This window comes from Protomyctophum bolini, assembly GCF_963924005.1.
Source record: "Protomyctophum bolini genome assembly, chromosome: 8".
Taxonomy (NCBI): Eukaryota; Metazoa; Chordata; class Actinopteri; order Myctophiformes; family Myctophidae; genus Protomyctophum; species Protomyctophum bolini.
The window spans coordinates 40,371,007-40,398,061 of NC_137869.1; the positions used below are offsets into that span (position 1 = coordinate 40,371,007).

A 27,055-nucleotide genomic window follows, 5' to 3' on the forward strand; every position below is an offset into this window, starting at 1 on the left:
TGTTGTTTTCCAGGCCATGAAACTCGCATCCATAATCCATCCCCATCCATTAAAGGTGCAGACTGCAGACATTATTGGAGGTCTAAAATAGCCTGGCTAATCTGGTTTATTAGCCAGGCTAGGTCTAAAATGCCAAGACCGTAGGCCTGCCCTATGTGTGCTAAAAATCAAATAGTATGGCGTACAATTGCATTTTTGTGAAACTAGGCTATAGTATAGTGTTTATTATTATTATTATTATTATTACTATTATTATTATTATTATTATTATTATTATTATTATTATTAGTAGTAGTAGTAGTAGGTAGTAGTATTAGTATAGTATACATATTTTAAGATAGAGCCGGCTATTATTTTCTTGGTCATTTCATTTATAAGGGGTGAATAGACTTCACTTAATCATCATTGATAATAAAATAAATAATGCTGTAGCCTATTAAATAAACCAATCATGGCAATACAATTATAAATCAACTAATGAATAGAAAATAGGATAATGTGTAATTGTGTATTGTGGCATGAATCCGTGAATCGCATGAATAAAGCGTAGATAGCCAATTAGCAATTAGCCATAGCCTGCCCTGCAGTGCGCTATGCAATCTATCTACTTTCACTTTCCTAGGGTAGTGCGTAATATACATTTGCAAAAATGGCGTAACAGCGCCTTCTGGCGTCACATAATTGTATAGCCCGGGTCAACAAATTCCGAAAACAAAAGCCTGCTCATCAAAACACCTATTGGTCAGATCACTCAGATGCACTGATGACGTATGCGGATACGGATGTGTGTCGTCTAATGTGATGTGGACAAAATGTTGGGGGATCTGCTGATATTCGGGTAAATTTAATTGTAATCCATTCAGAAAGACGCCGTGCATTACTTTAGACATGTATTTGAATGTAACATTATGTATGCTGTCGTGTTTCTGTGAATGTAATATGTGTGGTTGTACGATGACAATAAGCTGCCAGCTCACCACGTTAGCTTAGCTGTAAACACAACAACACAAACAAATATTCTCACCAACACCAAGGTTGTGTAACTATCAGTTATTTTGTCAGTGATTATTCTAGCGATGTTTTTAATTGATCGAATAGAGAAACAGTTTTTTGTAATCTATATTTATTTTTTTAAACATTTGATATATCAACATTGTACTTCGTTGCACAACAAACATGTACAAATAATGAAAATAGCATATAGGAAATAATCTATTATTCAATTATGTATTAATTTATTGATCATTATTGTATCTGTTAAATCGATTAGTTTGATTAATTGTTGCATGCCAAATTGTCACACAATTTCTCTGTATTGTACTTGCAGGACTTTGCTTGTGAATGCAGGAGCTGTGTTGAATTTCAAACTGTAAGTACTTAGTATACGTTATAGCCTGAGAAAATAGTTTTATACAAATATCAATTAGCAAAATCCACAATAATTAAAGTACAAACGAATATTTAAATTTGCAGGAAGAGGAAGGAGTCACACCAAGGAGGATTTGGAGAAGATCGAGGACCGACAACTGGTGTGTGTGTCACAAGAATGTGACAACTGTGTTTGTTTTATGGTTTAGTCTTGTAGTGTAGACTATATTGCTTAGTCCATTTTGTCCTTTAGAATGGTTCCATTTGTACACTCTCAAAGTTAAATAAGTGTTGAGAAATGTACAGTGTAGTGTAGTCCTCCCAGGGATAAATATACATAGTTTCATCAAATGGGGTTCTGTGGTTTAATGAAATGGTTCTCAAACCGGGGGTCTGGAGACATCCCATGTTAAATGTGTTACTACAGCATCACAATTCACAATAAGTTTAATCCCGTTTATGCATAGTTTATAATTTGGCTAAATAGCAAAAATAGCACATATATAAGATATTATATATGAGAATTTGCATCTCCTTTTCCCTTTTTTTTAATACTAAGAAACAAGTAATAAAAAACAAATCTTCTCTTCTGTGGGTCCGTGAAGCAAAATATTTTCAGATGGGGGACAACCACGGCCAAATACCGGTTCAATTTGGGGGTCCTTTCATGAAAAACTTTTTGAACCGCTGGTCTAATCCATATCAAACTGTACTCTGTACTTGGACTGCTTAAATTGCAGATCTACAAGGCACATCACAACGTGCATTGCTACTTTTAGCAAACATTACCTCCAGAATATACACTATCCTGTGGTTCAAGTGGTTAATTTAAATTTTTTTTCTTTCAGGTGACAATATCAGGGAGTTCCTGCTCAGCTTACGATACTTTCGGATCTTCATTGCATTGTGGAACATCTTTATGATGTTCTGCATGATCGTGTGAGTTGGTGCATTTTCATGCTTTTAATTTGTTCTTATAAACGGGTATGTTAGTAAACTTGCTTTTACTGCAGCAAGGTTGATGCAGTTAGACTGTAGCATAATTTGAGATTAATCTGTAATAAGATAAACATAGCAGTTGCTTTGAAAGTTATTGTAAATGTATTTCAGTGCATTAGGGCTAAGTGTGTGTGTGTGTGTGTGTGTGTGTGTGTGTGTGTGTGTGTGTGTGTGTGTGTGTGTGTGTATGTGTGTGTGTGCGCGCATGCTGTATGTTATGTTAACAAGAGCTTGTGACTAAATAATATCTACATTGGAACACGCAGGTCCTTTTTTCCATTTTCTGAAAAGCAATGCTTTTGGAATTTGGACAGACAGTGATGATATGTACAAACGTATGTCCAGATTATTAGTATAGATATTAAGTGACACTACATGTTTGTTTTTAATGTTTGCAGATTGTTTGGGTCATGATTTCCCATCTGGAGCCTGGGGTCTTCCAAGGATGCAACATGCACACAAATCAAAGATGGACACTAAGCTTCTCTTTAATATTCTGCTGTGTTCTTTTTGGCTCTTTTAACTGTTATTTTATTACATGTACTTGATTAACCTCAACTGTTGACCTCTTTTTTTGTATCAACAAATGGTGTAAACCAGTGGTTTTAATTCCACGGAGCCCCAGACTTTTTAAGGTCCATTTGGACTTTGGAACTCCCTCAAGGAACCCTGAGGGTCTCTGGAGTCTGGACCACACTTTGAGAACCACTGGTGTAGACCCTGGGTCTTCAAAAGTGTGTCCGGGACCCCTAGCAGGTCCTCAAATTTACGTTTGTAAATACAATAATACACATTAACATGAATCCAACAGATTAGCAAAAATAATTTGCAAACAGACAAAATAATAACGTCGTACACACCACTGATGATGGTGAAGTCAAACGAATCTATGAAGCCATCAAATCTGCATCAGTTCACACCCATAGTCACTTAAAAGAATTAAAGACCTGTGGAAATACTTCCTAGCTTTACTCAGATCTCTCAACGATCAACACATTGATGAGACAACCAGCTAAATATTGAAGAACTAGCTTTGAAAGCCTCATTAAAAATATCTCTGTCAGCTAAGGGGGTCCTTGGCCTGAAAAACATTGAAGACCTCTGGTGTAGATGGTTTAGAATATGTTTACCAATATATTTATTTTGTCTTAATTGTTCTTGGGCAGAACTATAGAATTCTGTTACATTTGGATTTCTTTCTTTAGATTGTAAATATACCGTTTTCCCTGACATCAGTGGTATTTCTTGTACACACCTATTCTCTCCGGGACTGAATGCTTAACTTATACTGTAGCATAGCTCCAGGGCATCGCTTCACTTATAAAAGTCTCCAGCTTCACCTTTTGATTATTAGTTGTTTTTCTCGTATTTTCTTTTTTGTTGTTGTATTGCATTTGTATGTGCATCTATTTGCAACGATTCTATCTACTGGAGTCAACTGGACACATGAAAGTGCCAAAATGCAAGTAAACTCAAATGTAGGCCTACAATTATTGTGATCTCCATCATTACTGCTAGGCTTTGAATCAATTTGTATTATTATTTATAATAAATATTGTCAAGAATACAGGTGTAAGACAATTAGGCGTGAAATTATTAATTTTTTTATTAGCGCCATCATTTTGTAGTTTTCAGGAAAGGGGAGAAGCATAGAGATGGTAGTGGGTGAAAAACATATGGTTGATGTCGGCCAGCCAGAAACCTATCCATATTTCATAAATTGACGCCCTGCTTGATCATACCACGTCACACAAAAGGATTAAAAGTAGTTAATCCAACAGCTGGAAACGTGCCATAATGCATTTTGACTTTGTACATCTGCTACTTTTGCCGTTTTTTAATTTGAATGCTGAAAAGTAACAGTTTTGGACACCTGACAGATATAGGCCTACATGATGCATAAATTCAGGTGTTTACCAAATCACTTATAGGCTTGATATATTCTTTGGTTTAGTTTTTTGGTTTAGTTTCAAACTTCAACTACTTTCTTACACAGTAAATCAGAATTGCAAAAGTCCATAACCCTCTGAGATTTAAAAAAAATGATGCATAATGTTATTAGCCAGTTTTGTAATAAAGTTTTACTCTGAAAACCATACTGTAGATGTCCTCTTATCCTTCTACATATAGAAAATGAACTGAACATAATACAATGCTATAGTTTAGAATTTACATCTACCAGACAAAGCTTGTGCATTTAAAGAAAACATAATTTACAAGAAGATCCTGTAAATTCTGTCAGAGTGAAGGACTGGGGGTTCTTATGGTTGACATGATTGAACATTGAAATAACTGTCATCAGGACCACAATGGAACAAGCCCTCGGTGGGGATTTTTGTGTTTAGCTTGTATAATCGTACCACTGTACTGTTTTGCAAACTGTAAAAATAAAGTATTCAAGCTATTAGCATAAATCAATCAAACCCTCAGGTACATTACATAGGACATACAGTAGGTGTCAGTGTCGGTTTGCAACCCAGACATCTAAACAAAAGAAGAAGCGGAGAAATGTCCCGTCATGCAGCGCGGCTCAGAGGAGCGCTCAGCAGAGAGCAGAGAGGGCAGAACAGGAGCACCGTGATGATGGAGGCCATGAAGCCTGTCTGACAAGCCCGACAACTCTCCCAAAGAGGATTATTCACTCTGCTCGCTCACTTTAAAGTCTACCAGGCGCTCTCCGGGGAACGTGGGAGCGACGCGCCGGGCATCATACCACCATGGTGCGGTGCTGGCTCTCCTCGGGGCGGGTTGTTTGTCGCCGATAGGCCGCCCGTAGTGAAGCGCTGTTTGCTCTCTCTCCCGAGAGGCTGGAGGATGACAGCGACCCCGCATCAGATGAGAGACCGGCTGCTGGCGGCCATCGACGGCCAGAGCAACGTGAGTAACACCGCTGACCCGAGCCCGACCAGAACCCCAGCAGAACCGTTGCTATTGACGAACATTTAGAGAGTGAAAAAACACACAGAGAAGGCTGTTGCCGAGCCCGAATCCTCCCCCAGAGGCTGACACTCCACACAAAGCGGAGTGTAGTAGAAGCATAATATGAAGTGTCAATAAGAAGAGTTGGTCAGATGAATAACGGCAGTGTCTGTGTTGTTGTTGACTTGGACGAGATCACAACCTGATGGCGAAAATCGATGTATATTGAAACAAAATGACGTTTTAATGAAAGCCTTTTAACTCCTGCGAGCTGACAACTGTTTGGTTTTGTAGATATGTTCTTGACGGATGGCGAGTCAGCGACACCACTGTACTGAGGATTACAAATCAGTTTAATGAGCTAGTGAGCTAATGAGCTAGTCAGTCACTTGTACTGTCTGGTGGTGGTAGAAATGAATGGAGGCTTGCTTGGGAACAATGTCAGACAAGATGCCTAGAGGCTAATTATACGTTTGTTACAAGTTTAGCCATTGGTTATTACAGTTAACTTAAGTTAACTAGAACATTTACTTATGGCAGGTCTTGTTAACTATTAAAAGTAAATGACTTATAATCCTTACATTATTGGAAGTTCAGGGTTGGGTCAGATTGCTGAAATGTAGTCCATTACTGAATACAAATTACAAAGCCATTGTAATTAGTAATGCAATCCCTAATTTTATTACAAAATATGTAAACTGGTCTGAATACGTTTGGATTATTGCGGAATCAAACATGGCAGCAGCCACAGGGAGTTGAGTTCAACTAACAATTTTTCTTTCTTTTTTTCCCCCAACCATCTCAAAACATTTTTAATGCAACTAAAGCACACAGGTCAGGATAAACAATAGGAGCCATTCATTGACTGTGGATGTGGTTTGCTTGTCAACTGGTCCTTACAGGGCTGAGAAACCCTGTCTGTCAACTGGTCCTTACAGGGCTGAGAAACACAGTATGGCATTTGTTCTTTTCATAAGTAAATAGCATTGTTTATCCAATCAACAACCCATCAACTTGGTGAAACCACCTTCACAGCAGAAAGTGCTGTCGAGCTTGTATAGATGTAATCAAAATGTAATCAAGTTTCCTTGACAGTGTAACTATATAATCTAATTACACATTTTTCAGATTGTAAATCAGAGCTGATTATAAAGTAGTTATTACATGAAGCCAGTTACTACCAAACCCTGGTTGTTACAGATCTAGATTCGGAATAATAATAATACATTAATAATAATAATACACTTGTCTTTATAGCACCTTTCATGACATGAAAATGACATGTCAAACATCAAATGAGCAAAACTTGAGCTTATTTTGCACAAAGTCTGAGCATGTACATTGGCCTTCGTGAGTTGGCCCCTGCATGGGCCACCACTAGTTGGCCAAAATTCTGTGCAAACTTGTTTTCACCTAGCCAATTCTTTCTCCAACTCAGTCAGAGCCCTTCATACGGCCTGTGAGAGATGTTCAGTTGTTTGGTTGATTTATTATTGTGTTCTCCAGAGCAGTGGTTCCCAACCTTTTCTGGATCAGGTCCACTTGAAAAACTCACCCACCCATCTGACCACTTAACACAGCGGCCATACACAGTTTCAGAGCCGCGGGCATTTTCAGAGTACATTTTATTTTAACGCTGCTGCTCCAGAGTGATGTGTACATACTGTCTGTCTCACTCAATGGGTAAACTTGTACATTTCTATGAACTTTCAGTTTGAGTCTGAAACCAGCAGTGGTAGTACATTTTCCATGTGCAGGTGCACATATGAAAGTTCATTAAAATAACGGTTTAGCCCCCCATCTGGTCCCAGCCAGGTCCCATCTCCCCATTGTATGCGCAGTCGAATCTATTTATATTAATCTGCAAACCATAAAAATGACAAATCAGGTCCCCATTCTCAGTATGATTGTAGTACTATTTAAATTGCACTGAATCACAACAAAAGTTATCTCATGAGGCCTGCGCCATGGCTCAGTGGTCCAGGCATCTTGGCTGGCAATCCAGTCTGGCAGTGTGCCGCGGGTTCGACTCCCGGACGGCCTTACTGCATGTCTTCCCCCCATCTCTCTCCCCATTTCCTGTCAGCCTACTGTCTGTCCTTCCATAAAAATATGAAATAAAGGCGAAAGCCACAAAAAAAAGTTATCTCATGACACTTTACATATATAGAGCAGGTCAAGACCACAATCGTAGGCTTTTAGGCCAGTCAATCTAAGCTAAAAAGGGGAGTGACCCAAAATAAATTGCAATAGTAATCGTTCAAGGTTTCTATGATCCTTAGGGTCATCCAAATAACATAATATCAAAATTGTGAATGAAATATTAGTGGGGAACACAGACACAGGGGTAACTTGACACTATAGCAGGTAAATACAATGTTGGGACATGTGGAGTTTGCTTTGGAGTTGCCCAAACTGCAAGTGCACATTTGAGTGAGGAGTCTGCTATAAACACAACACTATATATATATATACCGGTATATAGATAGATTGCTATAAACACAACATGAGATCACGACACTGGTATTGGCTAACACAGAAATTGTGGTATCGGATCGGAAGTGACATCCCTAATTTATACTATCATATCATGACGATGCTAGTCACTCGCTGAAAATGGCCAATCTACAAGTTCAAAAGGCTTGTGATTTGTAGTTTGTTTCTATCTATCGCGAGTGACACTGTTATACGATGATGTATAAATCAGACTTCAGTGACTTGTGTTTCTCGGATGCTGCTTTAGAATTTTGATTTGAATCAGACTTCTTATGTCTGTCTAGAGTCTAGACTTGATGGGACCAATCTCGATTGGCCAAAGATCTGATTATTTTGGACTGACAGTCTGAAAATAGTCTTAGAGACCCAACATTCCCACATGCGCCGGCGGAAGAAGTCGGAAAGCGTCTCCTGCCGACAAGCTGCCGTCGATATTGCCGTGCCGCCGGGTCGTAACCCGTTGATGAGGAACTGAGCATGTTCGGTCGTTGCCGACCTCAGTAGCCGTCAATATCCGTGTGATAGTATTGACACACTAGTCATGAGGATTCAGGGCTGACTATTGGTGCAGAAGCACATTTGAATTAGATGCCATATTCTCAACTCTCAATTCCTATACCAATCGATCAACTTCAAAGCAAAGCTAGGCAAAGATTTGCCAGATTCTGTGAGTGAAACAAGTGATCAGGTCTATGAAAACAAGCCCAAATACGCAACTTCAGAAACAAGCCCATACTAAAGCAACCCACGTCCCACAACTATGAATATTTAAGCGACTTTCCAGCTCTGCTTATAATAAGCAGACTTGACAACACTGGGTGAATGTAATGCACATTGTTAAGTACTTTGGAATTGGATAAAGGTGATACTAAATAATGCACCATTTACTAATGTAATATGTTGTTTGAGCAGATCCGCAACATGGTGATGGTCCTGGAAGTGATCTCTTACCTGGAGAAATATCCCATCACCAAAGAGACACTTGAGGTAGGTTATTTTAAGAATTGTTGTTTTTAATCAAATAAGAACATCAATTAATTAATCTAGTTCTTCAGCTCTTCAAATTGTATTGCTTTGGCAGCTCTTTTAAACATTCACTCTATTCTTACCTGTACCTATCATCATGCGTTTCACGCTTCGTGCTGTTGCTGCTAAGACACCAAAGATTTTATCTTATGTCTTTAAAGGAAACCCGTCTGGGAAAGCTGATCAATGACGTCCGGAAGAAAACCAAGAATGAAGACCTGGCTAAAAGGGCCAAGAAGCTCCTGCGGACCTGGCAGAAGTTGATTGAGCCGGGCCCGGGTCACGAGGTGCTGTCCAAGGGCCACACGGAAACGTCCGGTTCTTCCAACGGCACTTCTCACCCCTGTCGGACTGATTTCTCCGCCCCTGCCACTCCACCCTCAGCAAAGGCGCTACCATCGGCAAAAGCGCTTCCGGAGTTGAAGAGCAGAAATGACTTCAACAACCGTCACTCCCCCAAAGCGGAGAAGCCGCCGAGCAGCCAGAAACGGAGAGGGGAACAGAAGGAAGGGCCGCGCTTGCCAGCGAAGATCGCCAAGACGGCAGCCTACGATAAAAACCAGAACTCGGTGCGACCGCTGTCAAACGGAATCTCTGCCGTCCCTGACGTCCCTCCAGAGCGGGAGATATCTGAGCATCCGGACAACGACAGGGTCAACAAGATTCCCGTCAATGCCGTCAGACCGCACCCGAGTTCCCCGGGTTTCAGCAGACCCCCGAGCACTTCCTCCTTACTCAAAACGTCAGTGTTGCAGCAGCATGCCAGACTGGAACAGGCTGCGTCGGGCGTCCCACACCTGCCCAAGAGCCCCAGGACTGGGAGCCCTCGTTGCTCCTCTCACAGCCCTCGAACTCCAAAGCAGGAAGTCGTCGTCATCAAACCGCCCGTGGCCAAAGCGTCAACTCTATTGAGCCCCGCCGAGAGCGCCGTGTCTCTGGACAGCTCTGGACTGGGATGTTCTCCTTTGCCTTCTCCATCTCCACAGCCTTTAACTGCTTCTGTTCAGGGTTTGCACACCGTGGACACTTCCTGGTACCCCTCAGATATGGACTCTCAGAGCAGCTGGACATCCAGGCCTCCTGACACTCCCGCCTCCCCTTACACCGAGGGGGTGAGCGTCGGGGCAGACGACACCATAGGAAAAACAGGAAAAAAGAAAAGGAAAAAATACAGGCCTAAGGACTATGTGGTGAACTTAGAAGGACAGAGCACGGCAGACAGCACTAAACCAGTCCGGTTAAAAGACAGGAGACTGACCTATGACCCCTCCACAGGTCAGATAAAAACTTCCATCCATAAAGAGTCTTGCCAACAGGAGGCGGAGGTCTCTGAACCACACAGGACAGAAGCGCTACACAGGACAGAAGCGCCGAAACAAAACGTGCCTGTTCCCCCTAGTCCGTTCCAGCAGACCAACTGGAAAGAGCTGTCAAGGAACGAGATCATTCAGTCGTACCTGAGCCAGCAGAGCAATGTGCTCACCTCGTCGGGGGCCCAGACTCCCGGGGCCCACTTCTTCCTGAACGAGTATTTGAAACAAGAGGAGCACCACATCAAGGAGGCGAGGAAGACGCACGTGCTGGCATCCAACCTCCCTGTTACTGACTTACCGGGGGTCAGCCGAGAGGTCACAGACGACGACATGCAACGGTTACACAAACAACACTGGCCCGGGGTCAACGGTTGCCGCGACACCAAGGACAATTGGTATGACTGGACAGAGTGCATATCTCTAGAGCCGCACGGAGATGAGAGCAAGCTGAACATACTACCATATGTGTGTATCGACTGAAAGATCCTTTATGAAGCGCTTCCACCTCGCATATCTCCTGACTCTTTTCGACTACGAAGGGTTAACCCAGAACCTTCCAGAACCTGAGACTTTCCAGAACCGTGAAGTTCTGTGTTGGTGTTTTTGTGTGTTCACATTTCTATTATTACCAGAACCACTCCTGAAGTAGTTGTAAACAAACTAAAACTAAAATAGCCCTACGTGCACAAAGAGTATGTTGTGAGCATGTAGATCATCTATTTTCGCGAAACTCACAACAAAGCCAATACAAGCTCACAACACATTGCGACGTGGTGTGAGCATGTACATCTGCTATTTTGGCTATTTAGAACATTTTTGAACCTATACGTTGTGAGTTCTGGGTTCCCAGTACTCCGTGTTAGTACTACCTCCTGAGCAGGCCCCAAAGTAGGTTCTGAGAACCTCATCTGACTGAAACTAAACTAAGTTCCATGCTACCGTTCTCTTGGTTCCTGTAGTCGAAAAGAGCCATGTCTGAGAGGGCCGAGGTTGAGATGTGTCTCAAGGCAGTTCAGGAAGGCCTGTGCTGCTTCTTGACGCGGTCTGTGAAAGTAGCCTAAAATGACACGCTGCCTGTCATAATAGCAGTTGCTGATCAGTGTTTGATGGGAAGTTATCTTAACTAATTCATCGCTGTAGTTGTGGAAATAAAGGTATAAGGCTATGCATAAGCTGCCAGAGTTGATGTTTCGAACCGTTGGTAGTCTTGAGACAATACAAGCCCCGATATGTGCTTTCCTCTCTCTCTTTGTACAGGAGAAAATGTCACGTCCGAATGCACGTTGACATTGCCCAATAGGAAACATGCATACCTCAAACTATCACTTATATTCTTTATTTCTTTTCGTTTTAGGGTCCACTCCACAGTTCTGGGCTTCTGGCAATGCCTGAACAACACTTAGTTCAGTAACAATTTCAGCTTTCAAAGAAAGCTGAAATAGAAAGAGAACATGATTACATGAATCCATGAATACGTATGCTATACGTAACTACTGTACAAGTACACATACTGACATGACATTCTTTCCTCATTCATAGCCTCACAGGACACATACTGATTACAGAGGGGTTTAGGCCATCATGTATGACTTTATTTATCTTAACTTTGCATATTCTCTTCATTTTGCAGTTTTACATATATGTTCATACTAAACTCAGTCATTTCTGTTAGATTTATTAAACCTGTTATTTACAATGATTTGGTTAGATCATCTTAGATGGTGCAACAGCAACATTCCACCTGCAACCTATCTTATACAGGTAAATGATCTCCAGAATGACACATTTTGATAATGTGAACTTCTAGCTTTTTGTTTTTCAGCTTTTTCCCCCCACGTATTTAGGTTGTAAAATAATTGACAAATGGCAGAGCAGATCATGTGACACGGCATCTTTTGTACTGTGAGGAAAACTGAAAACTAAATTAACATGCTGGAAATTGTACTTATTACCATTCCTTTAGATATTGTTTGCCTTATGGAAACCTGTGTTTTCCCTAAAAACAGAGCCTTAGTGAATGTACAGAAATTAGCCTTTTGTGTTCAGTCGAATGCAGAAGGGAACATATTTGCTACTTAGTCCTTTTAAGTGGACATGTTCATATGTGTTAATAAAAAAAATGCTGAAACTGTGGCTGTCTTTTACATTTTCTGATACAGAATTTTGTATTCATATTCTGTAAGAATGTAATCCATTGTTGTCTCAGTGAGGGCTGAACATGTCTATGGTGGTGAAGGCTGAATAGAGGAAGTGACGTTGTGTTCTCACTTCATCCCATCACCTGGAGGGACTACTGCTCTAATTGGTTTATTGTCTAGCTCAGTGGTTTTCAACCCTTTTCATATATCGAGGTCCATTCAGCATTTGAGCCATGGACCAACATTTGATGCCATTTAGCCTCAGACCCAACTTTTTGAATATTTTTGTTGGAAAAAGATTTTGTCCACAATAGAAGGTATGCGCATGCATAAAGCGAGTTTAATGTAGTTTAACGTCGTTTAATGCAATCTTATTGGACTTGTTTGGATGTATGGGCTGTCAAGGCCAGAAAGTAGTTTTTTGGCACTCAGTAGGCGTTCCTGCATAACTTCATGGTTTGTTGATGATGTCACCCTCATTCCATGCTGTATTGATGTTTGTACCATAGGACAAAAAGTTGATCAAAATCACTTTGTCTGACTTTTTGTAAATTAACTTAAGTAATGCAGATGTTTAACACCATCGGGGCCCATGACGTAAATCACTGTCAAGTTCAAGTGCACGGTCATGTGCCCAAGAAGGAATCTCCATCAAATTAGTGCTATGAAAACTGATCGCATCGCTCTACAGCCTAGAGGCGCTTGTTGACGATGTGCACATTTTATTAACAATTTAACTCTTGAGTGTCAAATAAAACCTAATGGACCCTGGACCTGTAAGAGTCCATTTGGTTTAATTTTACACTCAAGAGTTAAAGATCGTTTGGTTAGCAACTCCATCATTTACTCTAGGGACCACCTGGAACCTCCCCAGACCACTGGTGGAAAACCACTGGTCTAGCTGCATACTAGCCTGATGATTGAAATTCTTTACAATATCTCGTTTTCGAGCGGGTCCACAAGCATACAACCAATACAAGGTAATTAACAGAAAAATAAAAAGGAAAAACAAACGGTTACAAAACATAAAACAGGGTATTGAACTAGACAAGCAGAATAGCAACAAGATGGAAAAGTTGTTCGTCAGTATCACTGTCACTATAGGTCAGCATTAAGATACATTTAATTTGGTTTTCAGCATTGGAGAACTTTTGGTAAAGAGAAACATTAAGTTAATCTTATTGATTGTAGAGTCATTGTTTGCATGAGCGTATGGTAATATAGTAATAAAAGTAAAAAGCTACAATGAACAATCCTGTTGAAACCTTATGTCCCATGGGGAACAAGAGGAGTAAGTAAGTAAGTAATATTAGGTAATATTAAGTAATGAATAAATAGATAATAGATAAAATGGAGTGAGATGGTCATGGGCATGTACATGATGTCGTAAAATAGGAAGACACTGCATTTTTGATGAGATGGTTCGAATATGTGTTGGTAAATTGTTCCAATCAGAGGGGGCTTTCAATACAAATGCTTTCCTACCCAATGCATTGGAGACTGTTGGAACAGAAAAATAGGGTTGGGCGGAGTGCCTCAACTGCAAATTGGTAGTGGATGATACTAGAAACTGTTTAAGATATTGTGGGTAGTTGAAGTGTATACATTTAAAAATAAACTGGGTCCTGGGCAGCATTCCATTTCAGGTTCATGATCCGGTCGGGTCCGCCGGGAGTGGATGGTAACTTTCGTCATGTTGTAGTCAATGATTTGTAGTCGTCTGGCAGGAAACCACAAGGCGGAATCAGAAGTACCCAAAATACTTCCCGTGATCATAATTTTAGGGCCTACCAAGGTTAATTAAATAAGGTTAGGAAGCGAAGAACGTACGGTGGACTCCATGTTGCTCCCTGGAAGGAAATAAACATGCGCAATGGGCTATATGCAGCCAACACTTCCGCGTTCAGCTTCCTTTGTCTCAATTGCGCATGTTTCTTTCGTTCTAGGGAGCAACATGGAGTCCACCGTACGTATTCGCTGCCTAACCTTATTTAATTAACCTTGGGGCCTAAAGCAGCAGCTTCCTCCAAGGTGGAATGCCTGGTGACGTGAGGTTGGCTGCATAGTGGTTCCACTTCATGTTCATGTCAACTTTAAATGTATGGGGGTCCTTGATAAATTTTTTTTAAAGTATACAAGCTCACATCACAATGTGCCATGATGTGAGCTTGTAGATCTATTAAAGTATAACATTTGGTTAAAGTAGTTAAAGAGATACAATATTAACCAATTTTGCCTCCTGGGGGTCCCTAAACCCCACTTTGAGAACCACTGGTCTGGCAACATCCAGAAAACAGTAAATAACATTTGACATAGGAACAATTTAATCAATACACATCAGGCATTGTACATAACGTAGTTGTAATAACTAATCTCTGATCTGATGAGTTTAGCTTCAGTTTCATTTAGTAGATCTTTGAAGGTATATAGCTGTAGACTGGGGTACATTGTAATGAATGATTAATTTTACCTAAAATTACTTAATTTAGTATAAAAATTGATCTTGTAAGTATGTGCTGCATACAACGTATTCAAAACGTGTCGTTTTCTTTGTGCCATATTACAAAATGAGAAAAGGTAAGCTTAAAAGTTTAAGAATCAATTAAACCCCGTTGCCCCTGACAACCAGCCAACCAATGGAAGTGCTCACTTCGTCCGGGCTATGGGAGTCTTTCGATACAGTACTGTCACCACGTATGGTCACCACCCACCAGCACACACAACACGCACGCAACAACACAGCCTAGGCTAGCTAGCGTGCCGGTGGTGCGGTGACTCGTCTCGTCCTCCTCGGCTTGGAACGTGAAGATGGCTGCGGTGGGGGAGCGTCCCCCAGGCAGAGAAGGGGTCCGCATCTTCTTCCTGTGCACGTGCTGGTATACGGTAAGCTCCGGTGGCAACATAGTCAACAAGATCATCCTGAACAGCTTCCCGTACCCGGTGACCGTGTCGCTGTTCCACATCTTCTCCATCGTCGCGTTCCTGCCGCCGCTGCTGCGGGCATGGGGAGTCCCGAAGACGGACCTGCCCCGCGACTACTACCGCTGGTACATCCTCCCGCTGGCGTTCGGGAAGTATTTCGCGTCCGTCTCGGCGCACTTCAGCATATGGAAGGTTCCCGTTTCGTATGCGCACACTGGTGAGTACGTGGGACTGATTTTATTTGAGGGACTTTTTTATTTAGTTGTGTGTTTACACTGTTTGTGTGAAGAAGAAGCACCGGTGGGGGACGGAGCGGAGGAGAACTGGAGAAGGTCTTTGCTGATGTGTCCACCCCCCTTTAATGCGCCAGCTGATGTTAGCTAGACGCTGGTTACACGGACATTGGCAACTTGGAGAATTCCGTGACTCTTCAGTTCATGTCAATATTTAGATAAATACAAATCTAATATATAATTCAATATAAGTTATGAATAGAGTAGAATTCTCGTTTTTTATTAAAATTGATCCCTTGACTCTTGCAGTAGTAGGACTAACTAACTACTATGGTGGAAGCTGGTAGAATAATAATTATTGTATGGCGAAAAGTGTTTGACCAAATAAATAACGTCACAACATTCAAATGCATTTGATTCGATTTTGACATACAAAATAAGATATATAAAATGCACCTTTTTAAAAACACAACATATTTCCCATTGTTGTAATAATAAAACCTATCTTTTAAATTGCTACTCATTAACTTCGTGCACACCGAGTCACCGAATTGGATAGGTCACAAATTCTGAGGCAACAGCCCTGCTAATGCCAGCTAGGCTAGCTCAGTTTGCCCGATCAGTCACAGTGCCAACAGAGAAGCGACTCTTCTTGTCAGCAACGATGTGATTGGGTTAGTTTCCCCTTAAGTCATAATTAAAAGCACGCTTGGTGTGAAATTCCCTTTTGCGTGGACTTCAATTACTCCTAAAGGGACAGCTTGTGACTTCTTTTAAGATGACTAAATAGCTCCTGATGGCTAGGGACCGTTAGCAGGGGGGGTTAACACACGTCCCTAAACTTGTCTAGCACACAGCAAAATCTAAAGTCTTAGTTTAACTCCTGAAAGAACATTCTTCCAGCTAATGGACTCTCTCGTGGTTAAACTACCACTCAGGATGTTGTGTGGTCCTGCAAGGGGGTTGTGTCACTCAAAACTCAGCACAGCACTTCTCCACTTCTCTTTTTACCCTACTTGTAAAGGGCCCACGCCGCCCACCACCACACCAACCACAACAACTATAAACATGAACATATGGTTTTAGTAGTGGATGGAAGATGATGACCGTGGTGAATGATATATTTACATTTATGGTTGTAGTGCTTTGTGTGTGGACACCACTTTAGGTTGATGCATATGAACTGTTATGTGACTGACTTACACCTTCACTGCTAAATAATGTTTTGTGTCTTTTAAAACACCGTAGATTGCTCTTACACAGTACACGCACGTCAAGACACAGTGGAATCTTGCTTATCAACGGTGCGGTAGTTAATGACGCAGACACTGCCTTTAGGGTTAGGAGAATTCTCAAGTGTGACACGTTTTGCTGTTTGACAAGGGTGTGTGTGTGTGTGTGTGTCTGACACACCACATTGAGACATTCAAATCACGACATAGGGCTTTTATTGTAGTTCATGTAAAGAAAGTATGTCTCCTACGTTTTGAAAGCGATTAAAAATTCCTTTCATCCGTGTCCGCTTTCTAACATTCTTTGGCACAGAACAACCTCAAGTAAACAAACTGGTCGCTGTGTGTATTTTAAATGTGACATGATCCCTTCTCCCTGTTAACCCCCACAGTCAAAGCCACAATGCCGATATGGGTCGTGCTGCTGTCAAGAATTATCATGAAAGAGAAGCAGACGACTAAGGTGAGTTGGGCCCAACCCAATCTGGGAAATCTGGCACAGGACCTGCACTGTACCTGGAAGTGTTATAGAATGTGCGCCGGAGTGGTGATGTGGCATAACTTGAGCCGGAACAACATCTCGTATTTCTTTCGTCTGTAGAGGCTTTTGTCCTATATAGTGTGTGTGTGTTTGTGTTTGTGCGCACGCGACTGGGTGTGTGTGTGCACGTGCGCGACTGTGTGTGTGTGTGAGTAGCCGGCCATGACCATGCGTGCGCTTGTGCAAGGCTGGAAACTGCATTAAACTCAAAATATGAAACAAATGTTATGCAGCATTACTGGCCAACTTGAGACACCTGGCATCCACAACTAACAAATCACCATGTGCATTGTAAGTCTACTAGTAGTCTAACTAACCTACTTAATGTTCTGCGTTGACGTGTGGAGCTAGTGCGTCCCACAAATCACTAGTCTCTTTTCTTTTCGTTTCAGATAGAAATGTTTCTGATCAATGGCAATGAATTGGCTGGTTTATTTATTTCTACTTTGGCTGAAATGCTGCCTTTAGGAGTCCCAGCCTCAGTCTAGCATCAGTCTGTCATGTTTAGTTAACACTAACAGTGCGGGGTCTGGCTTGGTCGTAATGCAGGGTATAGACAAATGTCAGAGATGTGCTACTGTGTCTGACTGTTGGCATGCTGCACTGTTAGGAAGCAACACGGAATGCTGTGTTGAAGTACGCTTTAACAAAAATGAGGAATTAAAGTATGAAATCTGTAAGGCAAGATGTTGACGGGGCTTTAATGAGTCCAAACAAGGGTACGTGCTGTAAAAAGTACAGCCATTCACAGTACACTAAAGGTTTTTTATACATTCAAATTGATTAAGAATCATGGTATATTGACAAAAGACATACGCAATGCACGCACTCGCTGTACTCTTCAGTTTATGTTTGCATCGTTTATGATGTTGGTCAGCTCTGTCCTAGCCTCGGTACCCAGGCCTTTATGATGTTGGTCAGCTCTGTCCTGGCCTCGGTACCCAGGCCTTTATTTATGATGTTGTTCAGCTCTGTCCTAGCCTTGGTAGTCGGTAACCAGGCCTTTATTTTCGCTCTGTCCAGCTCTTGAGTGCAGAAACACTTCATTGTCAATCTTCAGAGTCAGGATATCTCAAATACACAATGGCACTGACTGAGATCAAACGGGCACATCTGGGTCTGGTGACACTGGCCCTCATTTATAATTTTATCAATGGAGTGTACATTTCACCGTGAGCTTTGGCGTGAGGTACGTCAAAGTCCCAGTAGAATGATGAAATGCCGAAAATTGCGGCGATCTCGCTGTACCTACGCCCATTATTTGGTCTACACCACGTTGATAAATGAGGGCCAGTGTGCTCATGCTGACAAAACAATAAAACGCGCGCAGACCAGTTGAGTGCTCAAGTATATTTTCTTTAGGTATGTGTACATAACACGACGGCGGGTGTATACAGCGGTTATTGCCAGTGTGGCCAAGCCCATTCATTCAGTGTCCTTAAGTCGCATCCTGTTAGGAATAACCTTGGTTAAATAATTAACCAAACAAGTTGGTCTGCTTAGGACCTTGATTTTCCTCTCCACACTTTATTGTTTTTACTACACTCTTTTCGTTCTGGAGGTGTACTGTACATTAGGTCTGCTGTATTCTATGGCATTTAGACATTTGTGTGAAAGTTCTATGGTACTGTTATATCTAGAGTCCTTTGGGCATGCTTGCTAAACTTTGTGTTACAGTGCTACTGAGTTGTGCTGTGCGCAGTGTACGTCACGTTGATGCAAACCTGTGTTTCTCTTAACTCTTGAGGTCAGAGCACAGTCTTTCTTAATGACATTTTCTCAGAGAAGCAGGTCTCATGGTTTACAAGATTTCAAAGACCTTTATTTGTCACATACTCATGACATGTATGTGCCGTGGAATTGTGCAGAAAACTCTGCAAGTACTGTACTGTCCAATATAATAAATATAGTACAAGTAATCTATTAATACATTATCATATACAAGTAAGGTACTAAAATATAATAATTGTGCAGAAAACATCATTATAAGTCTATAGTTTGTTGCAGGCAAAAAATAAATAAAATAATTATGTGTGTGTATGACAGTATGTATGCCCAACAGAGCACAGTAATTTGGGCGGACAGGCATTTATTTATCTTTTATATTTTTGGGTTTGGGATCACTGATAGGGAAAGTAGACAGACAGGAAATGTGGGGAGAGAGAGAGATGGGGATTGACATGCAGCAAAGCTTGTTGGAATTGGGAGTCGAACCCGTGACACGCTGTCAGGTAGCATTAGCAGCCCTAGGCGCCCAGACGGCTACGCCAGCCGTCCAGGCCGGCATTTATTTATTTTTATTTACGTCTGGAAAAAGTCTTGTCTATTAAGGAGGATTTATTTAACGGAACGACTTGCGCTGCATATTCATGAGGTTCTTGTATCTTCCCCTGATTATCTGTGGGACCTGCAAAGGCGATGCTTTTCCACCCAAACCTTGGTTAATAAAAAACCTTGTTGTGTGCTCTAGATTCAGTCTACTTAACATGGGAATGCCATTTGTCTTGTGGCTGCTTGCGCTTGCTGTCTGACACTGGCCTACTTTCCCCCTTGTGTTGTTGTCCTCTGTTTAGGTGTACGTGTCTCTCATCCCCATCATTGGAGGGGTGCTGCTGGCCACAGTGACCGAGCTGTCCTTTGATCTGTCTGGACTGATCAGCGCTCTGGCCGCCACCCTCTGCTTCTCGCTTCAGAACATCTTCTCTAAAAAGGTACAGTTAATGAATGAATGAATGATTGCATCACAAGACGACATGCTCTGAATCTGAGCCAGATCGATGCCAACAGTTTGAGTAGATCCCACTTTCGGAGAGTCCAAGACCACTGACATTTTCTGGTCAATTTAGAAAAGCACAATATATTTAATGCCAATAAGACCTACAAATGCCTTCTAAATCTGTGGTTTTCACGCATTCAAGATAAAAAAAAAAAGAAGTAAAATAGCGGATGTGCATGCTGGCAGCGCAGCACATCTGATATCTTTGAATGGCCAACGCAAAATAATCTAAAATTACATGGGTGCGCTTTCCTAGTTTTAACCCATTTAGAGTAGACCTGTTGCAACCTATACGTTCTACATTTCAATCTGGGAGCTACCTCTGTGTCTCATTAGTTGTTGCTATACATGTAGCAATAAAAGTATGTTTTAAAACATTTGAATAAGAATTTGAGTCTCGGGTCTGAACATTTTGTGGAAAAAGTGAAACATTTTCTAATCAATTCTAGGTTTCTAAGTTTGAGAATATTTAACTAGAATTTATTTTATTTAAAAGGGAACACCACTCATTTTCAACATTTTACTATGTCATTAATTTACCTTAGAGTTGTTGTGTGGAAATAATAAAGTCCCCCCCATTCTGTGTTGAAATTGAGTGGTATTCCCCTTTAAACACTTCAGCCCTATTACAAAATGGAGCAATTACAGTGAAGGATGGCATCTCATTTATTGGTTGGGTAGAGAGAGCACTGCAGCACCAACACATTTATTAGTTTATTTATTTATTTAGCAAGGGCAGCTCAACGACCATCCCAGAATTAGCTCCAGAACTACGTCTCATAGTCCCTGGCCAGCAGATAATTACAGCAATCAACCACTTTTACAGCCATGTGAGACTACAAAGTTCATATCAGTGTAATGCAAAACATTACATTATTCATTAAAACCTTAATTTAACCCCAATTAAAATGAATAAATAAATACATTTCATGAATAAATAATGGGGGGGGGGGGTACTCTGTTTAATGATCATATGATTGGTTTGATTCGAGCCATGATTGTAAAAATAGAACATTGTGTCTGTTGGTGCTGGGTATTCAACATGAGGAACTGCTGAACTGTTGTCATATTTATTTGTATGGAGCCTGGCCCAGAGTTGCTTTCATACACAGCCTCAATGTAACATCTCTTTTCAGTTCAGCTTGTGTGGATAGCTCTGGCAATTTGGCATTAGAAAATGTAACCGTTCCATTGTTAGTTCCTTATCAACTGTATATGTGAACATTTGAGTTTATTCAGAATGGATACTACTGTACTTGCAAAGCAGGAGATAAGATATGACCATGCAACGGCCTGAAGCATTTATTTTGAGATTGGTTGGCAAAGACAAAATGAGAGTGCTCCTCTGTATTCTCTTTTTTTAAACCTCAGTACATCCAACATAATCTTAAATGTAATTTAGCGGGAAATTGCATCAGGAGTTAAATGCTATGTACAGTAGACAAAGCCATTACATTTACCAGAATAATTATATATGGCAATATTCTCGGTTTCATTTGTGATATTTGGAAGGGACCATGAGGGCATGAACTCGGAACCTTGAGTTAACAAGAACTAATGCCGAATATGTCTTAACGGGGAGTACAGGGCTACTGTACATGAAGTTCTGGTAGGCTGGACAGCATTTTAGTACTTGCTGTATTTATGGTTCGATTCCTTTGGCAGTTGTTTTTTTTCCAGGCTTTATCGTCTTGTCGGATGGATAATGGATATTAAATTGGAAACAAGCAGGTTGTGGTGGTGGGCAGTGGTAAAGTCCCTGCCCACCACCACAGAAGGTTGTAGGGTCGATTGGCACTGTGGTGCAACCGGCTTTGTCGGGCGTCTACGAACACAATTGGCCCGTGTTCGGGCGGGGAGGGTGATATTTGTCACTGCATGCGTTTCTACGGGCTGGGGGCGGCACCTGTCAGCATGGAGTGATGGGGCGGGAGGAGTAGGACGAAGGCTCTACTTCCTCCTGGTGGGGGCTCCTCACTGGCAGGTGAGTCAGTACAACAGCAGTGACAACACAGACATATGTGTGTGGGGAAGAATTAAAAGAAAGTATGCGCATGCATAAAGTGAGTGGGGAAAAAAAAGTTTAACGTTTAACACAATCAGATTTTCTGTTTTGGATGTATGGGCTGTAAAGGCTTTTTTTTTTGCCACTCTGTATCGTCCCCGCATAACTTTGGGTATGATGATGATGATGTCACGCGCATACCCTGGCATAACGACTAAATTGGGGAGGAAGAAAAGGGGTTCAAGAAATAATTTGCTTCTCTAAATAAAATAACTGGGAACAAGGTTACTTGCCAAAGAGGAATTATTAATCTGGACATTAACGTCGCCTTATTTACTGGTCTGCGTTGAAAGAATGTATTGCAATGGTCTGTTGACCACGTTTCCCTGGCTGCTTCTGTTATCTCCATTATGTCTCCTCATAATGGGATGTCTGTCCTTGTTGAGCCGTATGTTTTTATTTATTTTTGTATTATTGTTTGCAAGGTGTATTTATATAATTTATATAGCTCTTACTACTAAGCTTTTACCGATTTCATTTTCTGATTACATAAACGCATAAAAACAAATGCCAATAAAAGCACAAAAGCCAAAAACCTTAAACCTTAAAAAAATAAATGAAAGAACACTATAACAAGCGGCTGTCGCTTGCTGTGTTTCAGGTGCTGAAAGACACAAGGATTCATCATCTGAGGCTCCTCAACGTTCTGGGATTTAATGCCGTCATCTTTATGGTTCCAACCTGGATTCTGGTGGACCTGTCTGCTTTCCTAGTGAATGGAGATATGGTGAGTTTGTTTGTTAGTTCTTGCTTTCTTTCTTTCTTCTTTTCTTTCTCTCTTCCCTTCTATCTTTCTCCCCTGTCCACATGCCGTTCCCCGTCTCTCCCTCCTGTTAGGATGGAAAAAACGGCTGAGAGGGAGGGCGTGTAGGAAAGATGCGACAGTGACATTGGAGGAGAGACGGACAGTAGGAAAGCTGCAGGGAGACATTGTAGTAGAGACAGACGGTAGGAAAGCTGCAGGGAGACATTGTAGTAGAGACAGACGGTAGGAAAGCTGCAGGGAGACATTGTAGGGCAGGGGTGCCCAAAAGGTAGATCGCAATCTACCAGTAGATCACAAAGGCTGCACAGGTAGATCACATGACATGCTCCTAAAGAATATTTCAATTAAATATATAAAAGACAATTCTTGGCATCTGCCACTTGAGTTAAAGGTGACTTGATTGATTGACATCAAAAGGCGCCTGTCAGCTCAAGTCCACAATGTGACATTTTGTTTTCAGTGTTGTTGTGCACAAACATCGGTAGCATTATAAATTAAATACAAAAAACCCTACCTATTCCATTTCTCCCCCTCTATTTCCCATTTCCAAGTGCATTTGTCTTTGCCAGCGCCGCTATTCTAAAGCACCCCCAGGTACATATTTAATCTATTTTCAGGTGCGTAGATCTCGTTGAGCTGGTAATTTTGAAAGTAGCTCTCAAGTCAAAAAAGGGTGGCCACCCCTGTTGTAGGGGATAGACGTCTAGTGGTGTTCAGTTTTGGACCAGGAAGACTGTCGTCATGGTATAGAATGTACAAATAAATAAATAAAAACATGAACGTGTGTGTGTGTGTGTGTGTGTGTATAAATACATGATCATGTGTAAACGACACGTAATCGATGCAGTGGTTCAGCGCTGCTGCAGCTGACTATTTGACCGTGCCGTGCTGTCCCGTCTCGCTCTCTTCCCACCCAGGCAGAGATGTCCAACTTTGCCCCCACCTTCATGCTGCTGCTGGTCAGCGGCTTCTGTAACTTTGCGCAGAACGTGGTCGCCTTCAGCGTGCTCAACCTGGTCAGTCCCCTGAGCTACGCCGTGGCCAACGCCACCAAGAGGATCATGGTCATCAGCTGCTCCCTGCTGCTGCTCCGGAACCCGGTCACGTCCACCAACCTCATGGGAATGATGACCGCCATTGTGGGCGTCTTCCTCTACAACAAGGTAAGACTCTGTTTGATGGGTAAAAGGCCCCAAGAGTTCAAAACCTTTTGAACCACTTGAACCCTATGCGTGCCTGCGTGGTTGTCCACGAGTCCTTCAGGACTCTAGGCTAGTGGCCTTTCTGTGCGTTTTCCGCAGAATATGGATGCTGGGGTTTAAGTGGTTAATACCTATCCGAGTGGACCAGATTTAGATTTTGGGTATTGAAGCTATTATTTGATTAGTCAAACCTAGATGTCTTATTGACATAATGTTTGAGATAATTCTGTGACCACAGATGGGATAACAAAGTTATCCTAATTGGGTTACACAAAAATCCAAATCTCAGATCATGACTTTGAGGATGAAAAGGTTTTGAACTCATGGGCCCTGGTATCTAGACATCCCGCCCCCTGTCACCAAGAGTCCCACATTCAGCTCCTGTGAATAATACATCTTTAAATAAAGCAAAGAAAAACTTCCATCAAAGGAGGAGGAATGTTTTTTGTTATTTAGTTTTTATTACTTTATTGCATGTGAAATCCAGTACAACCGGCAGTAGCAGTCATTCACGGTAGACTATGATATCAATGTGACTTATTGATTCCAAGGTTATCGGACACACTTTCTGATATGAACAATCACACGCTTAGCACTTTCTATTCACCATATTCCACATGGTGCCCATTTTGCTATTAAGATAAATTAATGAAATGCCACCACGTTGTGGTGACATTTCTTCCCAACCCGCAAATGACGTGAGAGGCTTTTGTCCCCTCAGCCCAGCACTAAACACATTGCCCCATCGAGGATGTTTTTCTGTGTACAGTGGGTCTGTGGGGACCTCATGTAGTGTCTTGGTGATATGGAGCCAGTTGCACCACCTCACACTAAGTTCAAACTAGTTATTATTTGGGCTTTTAATAATGCGTTATAATTGACTTAAAAGCTATAACTAGTTTCAACTTAGTGTGAGGTGGTGCAACTTGTTTTGTGCTTTTCGGTTACGTGTTGTTGCCTTTGAACAGACTGAAGACTGCGAAGAATGTAAACCCTGAGTCAATCATGAGTGGAACATGTTGGCACTGTTGTGTAACTAATACCTAATGTCTTATTCCAGTAGTGTCTTTAACGGCTCGGGCCCGCTACTGCTCTGAAGCCAGCCCGTGTGTGTTTATACATTAATGATGTGTGTGTATAACTTTACACAGGCCAAGTACGACGCCAACAAGGAGAAGAAGCTGCTCCCGTCCAGCAAGCAGGACCTGGCGTCCTTCGAACAGCCGGCCCTGAACCTGGACAAGGTCCAGATGAACGGCGTCTTGGACGTCCAGCATGGCCGCAGCTCCGTGCTCACGGACCACTTCCAGTACAGCCGACAGGCCTACACGATGAACTACGGAGCAGGGAACCACCAGTATGTGGTGTAACCCAACCCCCCACCCCCCCCGAACACCCACCCACCCACCCAGCCTTCTCTGATGGACTTTACTGTACGTATATCCTGGGCGGGGGGGGGAGGGGTCTGTGATGAACCCACCCCCCCCCCTCTCTCTCCCTCACCATGCCTGAAGAGACTGAAAGGCAAGTGCTCGTCGCTAAAGGTGCCGCGGGGGGCAGTGAGTCGTGTCAAACGGTGCAGAAGACACGCACGTCGTCCCATACCGAGTAGGGCCAGGTGTCTTGGTAGTTTGTCATGTGAGTGACATAAATAAAATCTGCACGCCAAAAAAAAACCAAATGCTTCGAGCCCCGGTGGAAACGTTGCTCTAACAAATACTGGCAGACGGGAGTCTTTTTTTTTTTTTAGTGTGCAGATTTTAACCCATTCTGACCGGGCACCCATTTTGGTGTTAGCATCATGTTATGCTTTACCTATTGAAAAATAGCAGATCTACAAGCTCATATCGCGCCACCGAGTGGCGCGATACGAGCTTGTAGGTCTGCTATTTTTGAAAAATTCGAAGAACGACTGACATTTTTAGAATCTGATCTCAGGTCAGAATGGGTTGATCAGACCAGAGTGTGTCCAGTGGAAACCTCGTATGAATCTGATCTCAGGTCAGAATGGGTTAATTTTGCCTACAGTGAGATGTGTCGATCACGAAAGGGAGCCAGTGTGGTCAACCACCCCCTCGCTTCCTTCCTCCTGCGTAACGTTGCTTTATCGACAGCTGCATATCGTTGTTCATTTATTTCCAGGGATTAGGGCTGGTCGTGTTTGAGGAGGAGAGACGGTCACGGTAAACGCTGGTTTCAGTAGTGGGCTATTATAAGGTGTTAGTTGGGCTGGGCAATAATGGGACAAAATAAAATGTCAGGATTTCTGATCAAATATCTTGCATTAATTTGTGCCTGTACATCTGCTCATTTCAAATGCCTTTAAAAAAAAAATCACACCCGTGTGAACTGAGTGGTGCAACTCCCCACCCCCCCCCCCCCTCCTCTCTCTCTCTCTCTCTCTCTCTCTCTCTCTCTCATTAACAGGCAACAGTGCAGCACTATCCCTCTCTGTTTCTGGCACAACAGCGCCCCTACTGGTACTCCTAGTCATACTGGTGCTCATTAACGTCACATAGGTGAACACTGACATTGCTGTTCCTTGGAGTGGTTGCACCGCTCTAAAAAAAAGGCTTAAGTGAAAAAGACCAGGAAAAGACAACACTATTACAAATCAAAAATCCCAGGTGATATCTGGTTCTCATATCACAATATAACATTGATATATTGCCCAGCCCTAGGTGTTAGACAGAGCAGTAATGTTGTGTGAATGCGACGTGGAGAATAGAAATGGTCCTCACTGACCACCTGAAAGCATCTCATTAACCTTTGTTTCCACAGCAAGCCATACCTTTAATATTCTTTTAGATTATTTGTTTTTTAGCTTGTTTGTTTTTCGTTTACTTTCAGAGGGAAGTAACATTACTGTTGATGAATTACTGTGAGGGTATTGTTGGCATGGGAAAAGGAGCCTTTGACCACAAGAGTGGTTCTATTTCTAATAAACGACGATTTAAGGGACCCTGTGACATTTTGAATTTTAGTTCAGTGATTTGTCATCAGCAGGCACTTCTATATATATATATATATATATATATATATATATATAAAAAAAGCTT

At 42.0% G+C, this 27,055-nt stretch overlaps 3 protein-coding genes across 3 annotated transcripts; all 3 read left to right on the forward strand.

Moving 5' to 3' along the window:
- Nucleotides 1–765: 765 nt before the first annotated feature.
- Nucleotides 766–2,920, forward strand: smim7 (small integral membrane protein 7). The gene is made up of 5 exons (XM_080771154.1): nt 766–838; nt 1,328–1,369; nt 1,474–1,529; nt 2,217–2,307; nt 2,766–2,920. Exons 1-5 carry the CDS (start codon nt 813–815, stop codon nt 2,779–2,781), a joined length of 231 nt encoding a protein of 76 aa, XP_080627280.1. The 5' UTR covers nt 766–812; the 3' UTR covers nt 2,782–2,920.
- Nucleotides 2,921–4,933: 2,013 nt separating this feature from the next.
- On the forward strand, nt 4,934–12,233 carry LOC308319454 (mediator of RNA polymerase II transcription subunit 26-like). The gene is made up of 3 exons (XM_080769550.1): nt 4,934–5,244; nt 8,695–8,769; nt 8,970–12,233. The coding sequence occupies exons 1-3, from the start codon at nt 5,182–5,184 to the stop codon at nt 10,599–10,601; spliced, it is 1,770 nt and encodes a 589-aa protein (XP_080625676.1). The 5' UTR covers nt 4,934–5,181; the 3' UTR covers nt 10,602–12,233.
- A 2,728-nt stretch (nt 12,234–14,961) lies between these two features.
- slc35e1 (solute carrier family 35 member E1) lies at nt 14,962–26,962 on the forward strand. Its single transcript, XM_080770060.1, has 6 exons — nt 14,962–15,398; nt 17,039–17,109; nt 19,761–19,898; nt 22,630–22,755; nt 23,712–23,957; nt 25,148–26,962. Exons 1-6 carry the CDS (start codon nt 15,068–15,070, stop codon nt 25,364–25,366), a joined length of 1,131 nt encoding a protein of 376 aa, XP_080626186.1. The 5' UTR covers nt 14,962–15,067; the 3' UTR covers nt 25,367–26,962.
- Nucleotides 26,963–27,055: the final 93 nt, after the last annotated feature.